The sequence below is a fragment of the Condylostylus longicornis genome, unplaced genomic scaffold (assembly GCF_029603195.1).
Source record: "Condylostylus longicornis isolate FDR11 unplaced genomic scaffold, ASM2960319v2 ptg000031l, whole genome shotgun sequence".
NCBI lineage: Eukaryota > Metazoa > Arthropoda > Insecta > Diptera > Dolichopodidae > Condylostylus > Condylostylus longicornis.
In genome coordinates, this window is record NW_026578000.1 from 2,353,002 (window position 1) to 2,369,882 (window position 16,881).

Here is a 16,881-nt window from a genome sequence, read left to right on the forward strand (position 1 = left end):
ATTTTATATGGTTGTGGCCATTTAAGAAAATATGTACATAAAATATTCAAATATTTTCGTAATTTACTTGTAAATTTTATTGGTGACTAGCTTTTATTTATTTATGAACGCTATGGTGTACAACACTTTATATTTTTTAAAGCAACATGAACCCATAGTCTTAATTTAGATATATAGTTAAACAAAAAAGAAAAATCTTTTGAAAATTATTTAGTAAAGTTTTGTTGTCTACTAATAATGCCTTGCTTTACTTAAAGGCTTTTTATTACAAAAATGATTGGCGGGAATATTTTATAATTTTCATAATTAATATTATAGCTAAAAATATTTTCAATTTTCATCTTATATTGCGTGCACCTTACATTCTTCAATTAAAATTGTCACTAGTATACATAATTGAATTCCAGTTTTTTACGATACAATAAGAAACTGCTACAGTATCGATACCAGTAAAAATAACTTTACGTTATGTTATTTTTACTCATAAATACTCGTATGTAGGATGCAATAATGATAAGAAAAATTGTAATTATTGCTGTTTATTTAACCGAGAAAAATATTATAAAAAAAACGAGTCATCAATTATACTCCACCTACGTGGTGGACTAGTCTTCTTAGTTTTTTTTTTTTTTTGTTATTTGCACTTACTTTAAAATTTAACTTTCAAACAATTTTTATAATATTTTCTATTACGATCTGAAAATTTACATTTCTCTCAATTTTAAAATATTGTATTTTTTTTTTGTCATTATATAACAATTTTGTTTTATTTTTCCCTTCCTTGTATGTTTCTAAAAAAAATATTGCAGTTTCATTTAGGAAAAGTTAAAAATAGATGAAAATTTTACTTAAACAATTTATTTTTTGCATTTTCATTCCCAGTACATGAAAATAATCAGATTTTATATTTTTATATTGTATGAAAATTTTGTAGCATTTTAAATGGTGTGTACATCGCCCACATTTTTTAGTGCATCAAGTACGAGTACAAGTATTGAAGTAAAGTAAATTTTTTTTTTCTTTACTTTTCTATATTTTTACTTATCCTGCAGGCATTTCAGAAACTTGATTATTATATTAAAATATAAAAAACGGGAGACAGGCTGCAAAACTTCATTTTTTTAAATATATTAGAGTTGTCTTTTAACATTAAATGGTAAGGGGGAAACAGGAAAATAAGGAAAAGTGATTTCGTTCTTGAGATTTTATTTTTAAATTACAATTTAAAAATACCGAAGACCAATGTTTACAGTGATCTTCAAATATTTTATTAATTTCTTTTTCTTAATTTAAATTTTAATTAAATTTTGTTTGTTCTTTTTTATTTTTATTAATGCGCCTAATAATTTTAGTGTTTATATTATTAAACGCATTATATAAGAAATCATTTGTAGAAGTAGTCAATCACAACTTGAAAATCACAAATTTAGATTTATTCATCAATTTAACATTTACGTAGCTCTAAAAACAGTTTTACTTTTGCATTTAGTTCTATTCATTTTCAAATGAATTTTTCTGCGATAGATTGTTAGAAAGAGTAACAAACATAGCCAGATTGAATTAAAATTTGATTTTGAGCAACATTTTTCTGTAAAAAGGAAACTGCAGAAAAATTTTCTCTCTAAAAATCGTAACATATTTTATTATATGTTATGTATACCTATATTTCAAAATTTATTCATTTGGCAATCCCCGAATTTTATCTCGCAATAAACATACCTATCTTGTGTTCTCACTGTTTAACTTCAAAGACATACAACAAAACTAAAAACACTTTTGAAAGCAATTGAAATGTAATGTTTTAAGTAAGTGCATCAACATCGAATCACAAATGGTGTAAAGAACCAGAAATAAAACGAGAAAAATGTGTTTTTTTTTTGTTTTACATTTTAATATGCAGTGCTGCCATGATTAATAGATTATCTGAAATTTCAATATTTTTCTATATTCATTTACATCTCTTTAAGATTTTAATTTTATTTTTAAATTTATTTTTTAAGTTTTAAATTTATTTCAGGTATATTTTTTATACAAATAAACAATATTTTGCCGCCTGTAGTCTTTCTGTTTTTTTCACATTGTTATTTTTTTTTTTCTGGTTCTTGCTGTTTTTTACTATAGTTTTTTTGCTTTTTGTGTTCGGTTAATGTCATGGCTAAATTTAAGATTTTCAGAAATCGTTGATCTCGAAATTTTTCCGTATTTTCTGTTTTTTCTTTTTGAAAAATGCTTTTAAATATTTGAAATGAGTATTTTATATATAGGATTGTGGGTTGAAAAATTTTTATTTTTTTTTTTTAGTTTTTTAACAGTTGAAATTTCATTTTAAAGAGGAATTTTGTGTACATTGAGATTGAATTTTCACAATTAATAATATTAAATGAAATTGGTTTGAAATGAGTTTTTCTTTGTTCGAAATTCATTTTTGGTATATAAAACAGTATTTGTTGGAATCGTATTGAAAAGTGAAATTAGAAAAATAAAGTTTTCATATTATTTTCAATGAGATGTGAAGTCTATTGTCTCCTATTTTTTTATTCTTGTTGTCAATTATGAATGCTACTAGAGAAATTTAAAAAAAATTTGTGTAGTCAATTTTAAAAAAATTCTAATATTGTTTTTTTTTTGATCTGAAATAAATTTTTTCTTGACAATTTTTGTACAGGAACATTTTCGAATTTAGTTCTGCGATACTTGACGATGTATTAAAGAACAATATTTTAAAACGTTTAAAATTTTTCTTTTTAATTTTTAAATTAATTTATAAAATATTTTAAAATATTAATTTTCTTCTATATTTTATATTATTTTAGCGTATACCACCGCTAAGGATTGATGATTTAATAAATGATTTGCGTGATGGTACTAAACTTTTGGCATTACTAGAAGTATTATCCGGTGAAAAACTACCAGTTGAAAAGGGCAGAGTATTAAGGCGTCCACATTTTTTGAGCAATGCCAATACAGCTTTACAATTTTTAGCTAGTAAAAAAATTAAATTGGTTAATATTAATCCAGCCGATTTGGTGGATGGGAGACCACCAGTTGTATTAGGATTAATATGGACAATTATATTATATTTCCAAGTAAGTTTTATTCTAATAGGTAAATATTTAATAAATATTTTAGTATTATTAAATAAATACAATATAATTTTTAATAAATATTATTTTATTTTTAATATTTTAAATATTGAGTTCATTTCAGTTTCATTTTCAATTTATTTATTCATTTTTTAATTTGTATAAAAAAATATAAATATATATGTACATATATTATTTTAATTAATGATTTCTTTATATTTTTATATTTTTTATGTGTATTTAAATGTTATTTAATTTTTGTTTTTATCCGTACACTGTCAGTTACTCAATCGTATCATGATTTTTATATTAATTTTTCGCATAATTGTTTACTAAAATAACATTTAGCATAATGTATTTCTTAAATTTGGTATGGCTTGTAAATGCAATCAGATAATTCGATATAAAATCGGAAATATATATTTTTATTTTACAAATTTTATAAAAAAATTGTAACATAAAATATCGAAAATTTTATTGAGTTTTTCAATAAAAACAAATTTATATTAATTTTAAAGTTTCATTATGTTTTTTAAAGTTTATTAAAGTTTTATTAATAAATGTGAAAATTCTTAAAATATAATTTTTTCAAGTTAGAATAGGAAAATACATACATTGACATACATATTTTGTAAATATTTAAATTTTAAAATATCCTAGTTCTAAAATATTGAAAATTTGTCCCAATTATCTTTTAATAGTTAAATAAAACTAATAAAAAAACCTTTCTCCAAAATCAATGTTTATCAGTGTTAATTTCGATCATTTTTCATCCTTAAAAGCATACATGATGTAGTTTAGGGACACATATTTAAATATTAATGAGATCAAATCAATAACTAAGATTTACCCATGTTTATAATTTTTAACTTCTAATGTTCAGCTTGTTTTTTTTTTAACGTTGTATTGTTTTATTTATGAAACCTTCTAATTTGACCGAATTTCGAGACTTTAAACTGTTTCATTTTTAGTTCCTTTGTACATTTATAAATTAAGTTAGTAATTTGCAAATGTGTTATTACAATTAATACCTGATTTAAAATCATAATTTTTTAATTTTTGTTCATTAGTTTTACCCTTTTAATGTTTAATGTCTATCATGTCATTTGCATTTACCCAAATTTAAGTTTTGATTTTGTTTGAAATATTGAAAAGAAAATTATTAACAAAACTAAATTATTTTTGCTAATCTACTAACAAAATAACAAAAAAAAAATTTTTTTCGTTTTTTTTTTTATTAATCGCCTATTTAAATTATATGTTAAAATAACACAAAAAAAAAAACAATATAAAATTGAAGTTAACAAAAATACGTAGGAAACGTAGAAGAGTCAGTAGTTATAATGAATTAGACTCTTCAGGGGTAAGTGTGTAACTAAAAAAAAATTGATCATCATTTCATGAGTCATTCATTCATTTTAAAAAGGGGTCTTTGTTTTTTTTTTTTATTTAATTTACAATTTACTTTTTATTTAATTATTCTAATTTTTGTTTGTTATTACAAAAAAAAAAATGTAATTAAACTTAAATTTAATATATTTAAGATAAAATATATTAAAAAAAAAACAGAGAAATTTTTAGTGTTTTTGACCCGCTAGTATTTTCCGAATGAACAGAAATATTAGTAGCTTAAACTATTAATTTCTCTTTGTTTTTAATTACTTTTACATTTCTAATTCTTTTTTAAACCATTATTTTTGTAATATATAATTTTTCAGTTCATTATTATTTTTTATAATTTCATTTATTTTAGAATTTTTGTTTTACTTTATGTTTTTTTTATACTAAAAATTTCATAAATATTTCATCAAAAAAAATTTATATATATAGGTATGCATATTCAAATATCATTAATAAGTAATATTAAAATATTATCAATATAAATTTAAAATTCATATGAATTTTAATAATAATTGATTTTTAATATCAATGATAATTGTATTCCATCATCAAGATAAATTATTATGTGTACAAAATATAATTAATAATAAATATATATATTGTTATTATGATATCGTCGTTTTATTGTGTTGCAGATCGAAGAGAATAGCCGGGCACTTGAATATTTGGGTCACGGTTTAAGTGGATCGGTTAGTTCTCTTGATAGTGCATCACATGCTCCAAGTGATGTTAAAGCTGAAAAATGGAAACAAGGTGCCAGAAAAACATTATTACAATGGGTTACAAATGCACTGCCAAAGTAAGTATTGATAAAATGATTTCTAATAATAATATGAGCAATTACTTAATTATAATAATTACATATTATTAATTATTACATATTATAGTAAATGTTCTAATTTTACATAGTTATTTTGTGCTTTAGTTGGAAATAATATAAATATGTATTTCTTTTATATAACAGTGCACAATGCATGTTTGAATGTCAATCCAAAAATACGATAGAAAAATTTTATGACAACTTCCGTTTTCCTTTAGTGCATTTAATATTATTAATATAATAAATATAAAAAAGTTTTAAGATATTCTTTTATAGATTTTAAAATGTGCAAATATACAACAACAACCATATATTTTTGATGAAGGAGTCGATATGGAAAATAAATTTCGTTAAATTCTTTCTATGTTGTATGAAAGTGCTAAATTCAGTTTTTAGGAACAGAAATAAAAAATTGCTAGATTGCATACTTACAGGAGGACCATTAAAATTTTTTTGAACGGAAAGTATCGAGTATCGCATGGAAATAATCTTTCTGTTCTTTTTTGTGCTTTAGAAACAAGCTAAATATTTAGCCTAATAATATGCCATTGAAAATTGAAAAAATTTGAAAATTAAATTAAACATCTGTAAAGCTAAAATTTTTGATTTTGGAATTTTAGTTAAAATTTCCAAAGCAAAAATAATTTTTCTTGCTATTTAAAAATTTTTTAAAATGTATTTTCAAAAAATTTCTCGCAAAAAGGAAACACTTAATATTTTAAACAAGCAAACTCTATTATAATATGTAAATCAAAGGTAATATTAGCCACTTATACCGTGAAATGATTCTTGAGTTCCCGTCGCATCTGAAACATTTCATTACAACGACAATGGTATGCAATTTTCACTTTGGAGAAATTTGAAATTAGCTACTTGAAGGCCCATTTTTCTATAGTGTATTTAAAAAACCAACAGTGAAAATTTTTATTTATTATTATAAAAAAAAAATTCCAACAAAGTGTAGTCTAAAAAAATATACTTGCATACATACTTTCTGAATTTATTTTCTAACTTGTATCTTTATCTTAAAAATCTTTTATAATAAAGGGATATTCAAGTACGAGATTTTGGCGCCAGTTGGAGAGATGGTGTGGCATTTTTGGCTTTAATCGATGCAATCAAAGCTAATTTAATTAATTTAGCTGAATTAAAGAAATCAACGAATACAAATCGCCAACGTTTAGAAACAGCATTCGATGTTGCTGAAGCAAAATTAGGTATTGCAAAATTATTAGACGCCGAAGATGTTGATGTAGACAAGCCGGATGAAAAGAGTATTATGACATATGTAGCGCAATTCTTGCACAAGTATCCTGAACCAAAGGTATGAATTTTATATTCTGATTTTTATTTTTTTTTATTGTTTATTGCGGAATTGAGTATATTGAAAAGTTTAGATTTTTATTGATTCGTTTTTTTATATAAAACAAAACAAAAAATTCGGATTTAATTATTTATTTGTTCAGTTGTAAAATCAGTTTTTTATAAAATGTTTCAGTTGCCTTTATAGCGCACCATGAATCATTTAAACTTCATATTTTCATTTATATGAAATTTCTTTTTATTAGTTAATTAATTGGAATATTGCATTCATGAAAATTAAAAATTGAAAAAAAAATTATATAGAAAAGATTACCTACACAATTTCTTCATAGTTTAGTTAATTTTTAGTTTTTCGTTAATTCGTTAATTTAATGGGTTTTTTCTTTTAAAAATAAAATGTGAATCACAATAAAATGTGATTCAGGCTACAAAACAAAGTGGATTCAGACTACAAAACACTAACATGGAATGTTTTTTTTTCTTTTTTTTTCTACTTTCATGCACTTCAATCATTTTGACTGTATAACATCCTTGATAAAAAAATTCAAATATCCCTTAATAATCCTTCGCCATTATTCATTTCCTGCTTCAAAAAAAATATTGTACATGCAAACACATGTAAACACACAAAAAAAAAAATCAAAAATATAAAAACAGGGTTCTGGTCGTGAAGGAGTTGGAAGTCTCCAAGACGAAACAGAGGAATTGCGTAATTGGTTAAAAGAAAAGACAACATATTATGAACCAATGGTTCAAATGAATTCATTCCCGATGGATTTTGGGGAATATTTATTGGCACGTGCTGAAGTTGATGCTCGTCAATCAACATATAAAAAATTGAAAAATATTATTGAATCACCATCTGGATTCATGCAAATCAACAAACAATCCTGGGAAGAGATAGAACGTTTATGGAAATTATTGAATTATCAATTGTTATTATGGCTATGGTTACTTGACTCTGAACTACCTGGTGAGTTTGGAATTGTTGGCAAGTGGCTAGCCGAAGCTGAAAGATTATTAATGGACACTGATGTACCATCGGAAATGAATGAAGGAACAGCAACGATTATTAGTAGAAAGTTGGAAGAACATAAACAATTCTTTGCTGATCTTCCTAGGATTATTGAAATATTCGAAAATGCAAAACGATCACCATTAGCATCGAAAGTTCCATTGGAGCAATTAAAAACAATGGAAAAACGTTTATACGACGTTGAACCGCGTGCTGCTGAACGTCGTATTCGCTTAAAATTCTTAGAGCATAAATGTTGTTTAATTGCTTTCTTAAATTTAGTTGAAAGTAAAATGCGTATGTGGACATGCAAATATGGCTATGAAGAAACTTGCCAACAATTATTAGAACAATATAAAAATTTTGTATCACGTAATAAAATATTCCAAGAATTCCAAAAGGCATTAATTGATATGCAACAGGTTGTTGAGGAATATAAACGTGATGGCAATATTAGCCAACGTGAGTATAATGAAATTGATAAATTTATGCGTGAAACTGAAGAACGTTGGAAGCGTGTTTCAACTGAATTAAAATGCTGTCAAAATAGTTTGGAAGAAGTAATTACTTGTTGGGGAAGATGGAATGGAAATGAACCTGAGTTTGAAAAATGGCTTAATATTGCTGAACAAAAACTTCATGCCAGTGAAGATGAACGTTTAGAATTCTTTAAAGATATTGGTGTATGGCATGAAACCTACAAAAGTTTAAGTGATTCTGTTAATTATTTAATTGCATCTTGTGAAGATCAAATATCAAATGAATTAAGACAAAAATTCTCAATGATTTCGAATCGGTGGGAAAAAGTATTTGGCCAAACGAAACAATATATGCATGCTGGGGATATAATACGCTCGCGTAAAGAATTTAAATCTGGTATTGAAAAATTAAGTACATGGTTACGTCATGCTGAGCATGTACTGGATACACAACCATTAGGTTCAACAGAACATATTAAAAAATACGGTGAGGAATTACAAAAATTGGCAATGGAAATTGATGAATATGAAGAACTATTTAAAACAATTAGTCGTAATTTCCAAAGCTTAATACAAGATTTACCTAAAGATGAGATTGAAAAAATGATGACAACATTAAAGAATGAAAAAGAAGCTCTTATTAAAGTACGTTCTTTGATACCAATTAAACTTCATTTATTCCATCAACTTTTGATTCAACAAGAATCATTAGAAGCTGGACAAAAAGAAATTCATCAATGGTTAGATGAAGCTGAACAGTTACTTAGTACTCACAGTCTAGCCGGTGGCAGAGAACGTATTACTGAAACTTTGACTAAACATAAAACATTCTTTTCACGTACTTTATACTATCGTTCGATGGTTGAAAGTAAAAATAAAGTCTATCAGAACATGTTGAAATCAATTGAATCTGATAAAACAATTGATACAACAGAATGTACACAAAAAATGCAACAATTAAATGATCGTTTCAATTATGTAACACAACAAGCTCAACAATGGGAACAAAAATTAAGTGAAGCTGCTACATCGTGGAATCATTTCAAACAAAGCGAACAAACTGTAACTGAATGGATTAGTAAAGCTGAAACATTCTTAATTGAACGTCATACTGAAACAAAAACAACAATTGAAACTCAAAAAATGTTCTTTGAACACGTCAATCAGCGTTGGATGCATGATCTTGTTGATCAAGCACAAAATCTACTTAAAGTTGTACCACATGCTGAACAGCAACCAATTGTTGAAAGTGTTGAAAAATTACAAAAGAAATGGCGTGATGTATTAGGACAAGCACCAACACATTTAATGAAATTAGAATTCCGCCTAGATGAAACTACATTCTACTCATATATTAAAGAAGTTGAAAAAGAAATTAATTTAGAACAGATGGCATTAAATCGTAATGAAGATGTCGACTCAATATTAAACCGAAATGAGAATTTCTTTAGAAATCAGGGAACTGTAATGAAAATTGAAAAGTGTCTTCAAAATATGAAACGTTTAAGTGATGTTTATCAAACACAACAACCTAATGATACTAGCTTGAATGAAGCATACCACAATGCCGAAAAACAATGGGAGGATATGACTGAACGTATTGAAGAAATGAGAAAAACTTTACAACAAATTCCTGCGAAATGGGACGATTATCATAAGAAATTCAGTGAAATGGTTCAATGGATGGATCATGTTGATGAAAGTTTGAAGGGTATTGTAAAAGAAGTTAATAGTATGGAAGAGTTTGAAAGAGAAAAAGTTATATTCCAGGTGAGAAACAACTTTTTTTAGATATATAAGTATAAAAATATTTGTGTTTTCTTTTTTTTTATGTTTGTTTTGTAACTTTAATTAAATTAACAAAACAAGAAAATGCTTTAGTTGGCTTAAATTTATTAATTTTGTAAATACACAAAATTTTATAATTTTATGCTTTTGAGCGGTCCCCAATATTTAGAAAATAATTTTCCAAAGCATGTCCAAAAAAATTTCGTTGTTGAAAGTTATTTCTGTTACTTTAAAATAACTGAAAGAAATCAGTCCCAAATGACCAGCAATCCAAACGAGGTACCTCTTATTTTCAATTATCAAGTAAAGCATTTTCTGGAAAATAAATTTGACTTTTACTTTGTAAAATTAATCAAAAGTTTAGCATAATTTAACATAATAATACATATAAATTTTTCTTTAATGCTTACACAAAATTAAAAATTAAAAAAATCCCAGCTGCGGGAGCTAGTGGTAATTTCTAATTTCTTTTTCATAACTTATTTGTTATTATAGTATTGGTTTTTCTAATTGCGTTTTTTTTTTTTAATTTTTCACTTGAAAAAAATGCAGAAAATATGTCAAGATGCTGACAATAAACGTGAAGACATGAAATGGTTAGTCAAAACTTTAGATTCTCTGTTATCATATGCCACTGAGGATGAAGCCAATATTGAACAGAAGAAATTGGAAGCATTAATAGCACGATATAAGAATTTAATACCAACAATTGAAATTACAATGGTTAAGACAGAAGTCTTCTCAAAATGTTACACATATCGACGTGAAGTACATGAGGTTGTTGGCTTGTTAACAAGAGTTCGTGATCAAACAGCTAATGCACCAAAACCAGATAGCCTTGATCGTGTCAATAAAATGATACAAGAACAACAATATGCTATTAATCAATTAGATCATCAAAGACCACATATTATGTCAATGTTACAACGTGGTCGTGATCTAAGTAAAGATGTTCATGCACCATCATTTGTTAATTCTGAGGTTAAAACTCTTGAAACCGGTTGGAATGATACATATTCTGAAACAGTTGATAAATTGAAAACTTTAAAAGGAACACAAAATGTTTGGAATGAATTTGTTGATCAAAAGAATGATATATGTCATTTATTACAAACAGCTGAAACTGAATTACGTGCTTTGACACCATTGCAAACTGATCCAAAGAATGTTCATCAAGATTTAGTAGCTAAACGTGATTTAAATGCAAATTTACAAAAAGCCTCACATACAATGTTGCCGAAATTACATACAATATGTGAAGATTTAAAACCATTGGCAGCACCAGAAAAGGCACCAATTTTAGAAAAAGAAGTAACCGAAGTAGAAAAACAATTCTTCAATACTGTTGAACATGTTAAAGATCGTGTTGGTTATTTAGAAGATTATAGTGCTAAATGGAATAATTATAAGGGAAAACTATCTGATCTTCAAGAATGGTCAAATAAGAATGCACCCAAAATGATTGAAGCATTACAATCACAAGAATTGACACCAGAGGAACGTGTTGTTAAAACAAATACATTGAAAGCTGTGCTTTCTGAAAAAATGAAAGTATTAGATATGTTAGGTTCTGATGCAGCTGATTTAGCACCAAAAGAAGGTAATATTGCTGAAGCGAAACGTTTGAAGGGTGAAATATTTAAATTGCAAGAAGTGTTAAGTGCTATAAATCGTAATGTTAATCACCAACAACAAGCTGTTCAAGAAGATCTTGTTAGTTGGCAAAAATATCAAGCTGGAATACAAGAGATAAAACCTTTAGTTGAGCAATGCGAAATTAAGGTAAGTCATTTTTTTAATGCTAATTTTTTTTATTTTTCACCTTTTATATTATATAAGAGCCGAATTATAAAAAAACATTCAGAAATCAATTTTTTGATAATTCGATAATAACATATACGTTGCATTACAGAAAACCTTTTGTAATGGAACATTTCTTAAATATTTCAATTATTGCACTAAACTGAACGTTAAATCGCGTTGTTTTACTTTAAGAAGATCAATTACAATTTCCTATATAAAATTAAAAGTCTTAATTTTACCGTAAGTCTGTTGATAGAAAATAAATATTTGTCTGTTAAATAATGATCACGTTTCCTTAAAAATTTGCTGATATAAGTACATATCTTAAGCTGTATATAAATTACAAAGTCGCAGCACCTAAGTTTTAAAATGTTAAAATCAAGTATGTATTAATAGTAATTTTCAGATAATTTGAAGTGTTTGATAAGAATCATATACGCTGTATAACTAATACAATTTAAATTGTGACTAGGTACGAAATTTTCAAACTTTGAATATTTTTGCTTATACGTATTTTGATAATCTGCAACTCGTTGACGAGCATTGATAAGGCAACTTATTAACAGTGTTTGTAGAACTTTGTAATTAAACTTAAATAATAATTGCAATACTTAATTAAAGTATCATAATTTAATCCAAATTTCTTATTTGTTAAAGTAGGTAGACTCATCGGTTTAATAAAGATTAATTTTTCAACAAAAGAATCGATAAGATTTCAACAAAAATTTGTGACAATTTCTATAATTTTCTACAATTTTCGTCTAGCAAATCAAAATGAAAATTCCTTTCCAGCAAAACAATTTTTTCTATATAATCGGAGTTCTTATTTTCTTTTTCATATTTCAACCTGAATCCAAGTTGATCATTTTTTGAAGTAAATCGTTTGTTATTTGATTTTTGGAAATTTAAAATTATTATATACAAATGTATTTATTATATTAAAATTCCCTGAATTGATTTTATTAATTAGTTCTTTTTTTTAATAATACGTAACGAGAAACAAATAAACGGGCATCTGTTAAATTTTTATACTCCTTCAACTAGATATTTAATTATGATTTTATAATTCACCGGTTTTTTATAATAACAAACGTTTTCCTAAAACTTGTATTTAGTATACTTAATAATAAACTGTACTTTCGCCATGGATTTCAGTAAAGACTTGAAAAATAAAAACAAAAAAGGTTTTAATGCTCCAATTTATTGCAATAAATTTTTAAAAACAAAAATTATTGGCATACAAATGCAATAATCACTTAAATCCAACTAAAATGTTGAATTTAATTTAAATTTTTATAAAATAAAATGTAAACAGAACAAAATTGACAATATTTTCAAAAAAAAAAACAAAATAAGAAGGTATCATTTATATAAAGATTTTCTTTGAATAAATTAGAATTTCTCAATTTTCCATTAAATCTTTACACAAACTTAGTTCCACATGTTTAAATCCACTATTTTTTTTAGTCATGTTAAAGAAATCCATCATACATTCGTTCGGGAAAACTCTATAATTTGTTCCATCGAATCCACATTGTGGGTTGTAAATAGATGGGCACATCATCATTCTTTCACGGGTGGCAACATTAGTTTCTTGTTTATTTTCACATTCAGCCATTAATGTTGATACGAAATGTTCATTATTGCGACAATTATAAACTTGCATTTCGCATGGATTAGCAAAATAATGATGAGTTTTACCATTAGAGCCGCATGTTGGAAGGAAAATAAATGGACAAACTGATGGGCAGTCTTTTTTTATTATTTCTTTCATTGATTTAATAGTCTTTGGTTTTTTGACATCACAAACGGACATTGATACTATGTTCCATTCATGTCCATCTCGGCAGTGTTCGTTTTCCATAACACATTTATTAGAGAAAATTTTATGATTTTCGCCATCAAAACCGCAAACTGGCTTATACATTCTGTTACATGGTTTTTCACAGTTGTGTTTCTCTTCAGAAGCGAATTCAATACATTCGGTAAAAGGTGTTACAAACCATTCTAAATTTTAAAGAAACAATCAAAATAATGACAACATTTTCTTATATTTTAAATCTAATATACCTTTTCCATCTTTGCAATGAGCATTTTCTAAAGCACATTTGTTTGGGAAAACTTCATGTTTTAATCCATTGAATCCACAAGTAGGCATATATTCAAATGTACATGGTTTTTCACATAATACTTTTGTTGTGGTGGCAACTAGTTCTGGTTGGCATTGTTCCATGCGTGCTTGAAGCCATACTTTTCCATCGTGGCAGTGTTCATTTTCCATTAAACATTTGTTGCTAAAAACCTTGAGTTTATTTCCGTTTGTTCCACATACTGGATTATACTCGCGTGTGCATGGTTTTTCACAACCAGTGTTGAATGCAGCTGGGACTAGTTCAGGTTGGCATTCATTCATACGAGTTTGAACCCATATCTTGTGGTCATTACAATATTCGTTTTCCATAACACATTTATTTCCAAAAACTTTAGTTTGTTCTCCATTTGTTCCACAAACAGGCATATACTCAAATGTACATGGTTTTTCACAACGAGTGTTGATTGCAATTGAAATTGGTTCTGGTTGGCATTCATTCATACGAGTTTGTACCCATACCTTGTGGTCATTGCAATGTTCATTTTCCATAACGCATTTGTTTCCAAAAAGTTTAGTTTGTTCTCCATTTGTTCCACAAACAGGCATATACTCAAATGTGCATGGTTTTTCACAACGACTGTTGATTGCAATTGGAATTGGTTCTGTTTGACATTCATTCATACGAGTTTGTACCCATGTCTTGTGGTCATTGCAATGTTCATTTTCCATAACGCATTTGTTTCCAAAAAGTTTAGTTTGTTCTCCATTTGTTCCACAAACAGGCATATACTCAAATGTACATGGTTTTTCACAAGCAACTTTAAATTCTGACAAAATTGGTTCTTGGGATTCTTGTTCACATTGATCCATACGTGTTTGTGTCCATATTTTATTATCTTTGCAGTGTTCATTTTCCATAACACATTTGTTTCCAAAAACTTTGGTTAGTTCGCCATTTGTTCCACAAACTGGCACATAGTCAAACGTACAAGGTTTTTCACAATCAATATCTTCAATTACACGAGTCGATTCTGAGCCACAATTTGACATGCGTGTTTCTGTCCACAATTTATTGTCATTGCAATGTTCATTTTTCAATGCACATTCATTGCTGAAAACCTTGAATCTTTTTCCGTCTGTTCCGCAAACTGGAAAATATTCTCTTGTGCATGGTTTTTCACAAACACTGTCAGTTGGTGTTGCCAATTTAGGAAGAAATACACAAGCAGTAAATGGTGCTGGTTTGAAGTGTTTATTTGTTCCACATTCAGCATTATGCATATCACAAACGTTGTTAAACAATTCATAATGTTCCCCATCAAAAGTTGCACAGATAGGTGAATACTCAGTACCACATGGACGAACACAGTCAGCAATATCTTTTGATACTTCATTAATTTGTTGTGGAACTTCACAGCTACCAAAATTTGCAACGGACCATGTTTTGCCATCATCGCAATGTGCATTATTCATGTCACATAAATTTCCAAAAGTTTGATATTTTTCACCATTAAAACCACATACTGGATTATATTCAAATGTACATGGTTTATAACAGTTTCTGTTATTGAATTCATCAGCTGCTATAGATAAGCATGGTTCTAAAGATTTAGTTTGAGTCCATACTGCAATAATATATAAAACAAATATTTTTAATATTACACTTATAAAATTTAAATGTAAAATAGAAAAATATACTTACGGAACTCATGTTCACAGTTGAAAACATCCATCATACACGGGTTATCGAATAAACGATATTCCTTACCATTTGTGGCACAAACTTGATTAAATTCAAGTGTGCATGCTTTTGGACAATCACGAGCCGAAACTGTGAAAGTACCGAAAGCTAACAAAATAGCTACAGCGACTAAAGATTTGCCTGAATACATGTTGATTGATTTGTCAAACACAAGGGATTTTCTTTCAAAGCAAAACTGCTACTGACTTTGTTTTCTCACTGGGATGTGTGAACTTGAAACATTTGTCACAACTATTCTGATTTATGCAAACGCAAAGTTTTTTATAGTAAATTTTCAACCTATTGAAATTGTTTATCGTCCACCCAATATTTTCAACTTTGAAATCAAGACACTTACTGATAATAAATAATCAAAGTAGTCAATAGCAATTGAAAATTTGTATGGGTACTTCAAAATGTTTTGATTTATTTTACATATTTTTATTTTTTACAAATTATTTTATATTTTATTTTATGGCAATATTGTATAATAATTATTTTATAACAATTCATATTGGATTAGATATATTGTGTATTAATATTTCGACAAGGGATCGTTTAAAATACATATTAGTAATTCGTAATCAAAAGGCGTATTTCGATTGGAAAGTTTTAGGGGTTTAATTTAACTTAAGTTAAAAATTGAAAACTTATACATGCATATGTACATACATATGTTCATATCTAAGTACTTCCAACACATACACTGACAAATTTCAGTTTTATAGTGTACGATTGGTCTGCGCAATTTTAATGTACCAGAACACAATTGGTTAATGAACATCAATATTTACATGATCTTAAAAATTATTTCTTAGGAGATTTATTGAATATCATCTAGCATACGTTATGCTACCTATTTTAGAAAATACCAATAAGAACTAAAAATCATAATAAGCACTCGGTAAGGTTTTAAACACTTTAAAAGAAAGCACTTAAGTACTTTGTCAAAAGTTTTCCTTCGAAAGAACTCATGAAAACCACATTGGAACCCCTGTGATACTAAAAAATTTTGTACAAGTTGGAAATTTTGATAAATTTAAACAGCCCTATCATAAATTCTCCTCGTAGAATTCTACGAATTACGAAATTAGCCACAGCCTAGATTTTTAAATGATCACAAATTCCTTTCGATTATGAATCAGCAATGTCAGCACAATTTTTCGGAGTGTCAAAATCAGTATTTTATTTCAACTGTTAAATGTTTATTTATGTTTTTTGTTGCTATTTGAGTAAACAACTTTCATAAAAAAGGATATTTTTTTATGAACGGAGTTTTGCAGTTTTTTTTTAATTTCCGTGACTTTAACAATGCTTTATAAAAAGTTTAATTACA

The 16,881-nt window shown here is 26.8% G+C and overlaps 2 protein-coding genes across 18 annotated transcripts in view; one reads left to right on the forward strand and one right to left on the reverse strand.

The window, feature by feature from the left end:
* Positions 1 to 16,881, forward strand: part of LOC129608558 (muscle-specific protein 300 kDa) — a 257,736-nt gene that overhangs the window by 89,756 nt on the left and 151,099 nt on the right. For 8 of the 17 annotated variants that reach the window (XM_055520144.1, XM_055520145.1, XM_055520147.1 and 5 more), the window contains exons 3-9: positions 2,814 to 3,086; positions 4,384 to 4,446; positions 5,120 to 5,283; positions 6,352 to 6,628; positions 7,285 to 9,891; positions 10,348 to 10,362; positions 10,462 to 11,691. In XM_055520144.1, the coding sequence (XP_055376119.1) occupies positions 2,814 to 3,086; positions 4,384 to 4,446; positions 5,120 to 5,283; positions 6,352 to 6,628; positions 7,285 to 9,891; positions 10,348 to 10,362; positions 10,462 to 11,691 (4,629 nt within the window). The remainder of the gene's footprint in view (positions 1 to 2,813; positions 3,087 to 4,383; positions 4,447 to 5,119; positions 5,284 to 6,351; positions 6,629 to 7,284; positions 9,892 to 10,347; positions 10,363 to 10,461; positions 11,692 to 16,881) is intronic. The other 9 variants (XM_055520156.1, XM_055520158.1, XM_055520151.1 and 6 more) reach the window with 3 other exon arrangements.
* On the reverse strand, positions 12,898 to 15,785 carry LOC129608560 (ovoinhibitor-like). Its single transcript, XM_055520162.1, has 3 exons — positions 15,507 to 15,785; positions 13,783 to 15,429; positions 12,898 to 13,719 (listed from the first exon to the last, which is right to left on the reverse strand). The coding sequence occupies exons 1-3, from the start codon at positions 15,694 to 15,696 to the stop codon at positions 13,115 to 13,117; spliced, it is 2,442 nt and encodes an 813-aa protein (XP_055376137.1). The 5' UTR covers positions 15,697 to 15,785; the 3' UTR covers positions 12,898 to 13,114.

Coding starts and splice junctions, on each gene's coding strand:
- LOC129608560 (XM_055520162.1), bottom strand. CDS start 15,696: ATGTATTCAGGCAAATCTTTAGTCGCTGTAGCTATTTTGTTAGCTTTC. Junction 15,430..15,506: donor CAACTGTGAACATGAGTTCC/GTAAGTATATTT, acceptor ATATTATTGCAG/TATGGACTCAAACTAAATCT. Junction 13,720..13,782: donor TCATTGCAAAGATGGAAAAG/GTATATTAGATT, acceptor TTTAAAATTTAG/AATGGTTTGTAACACCTTTT.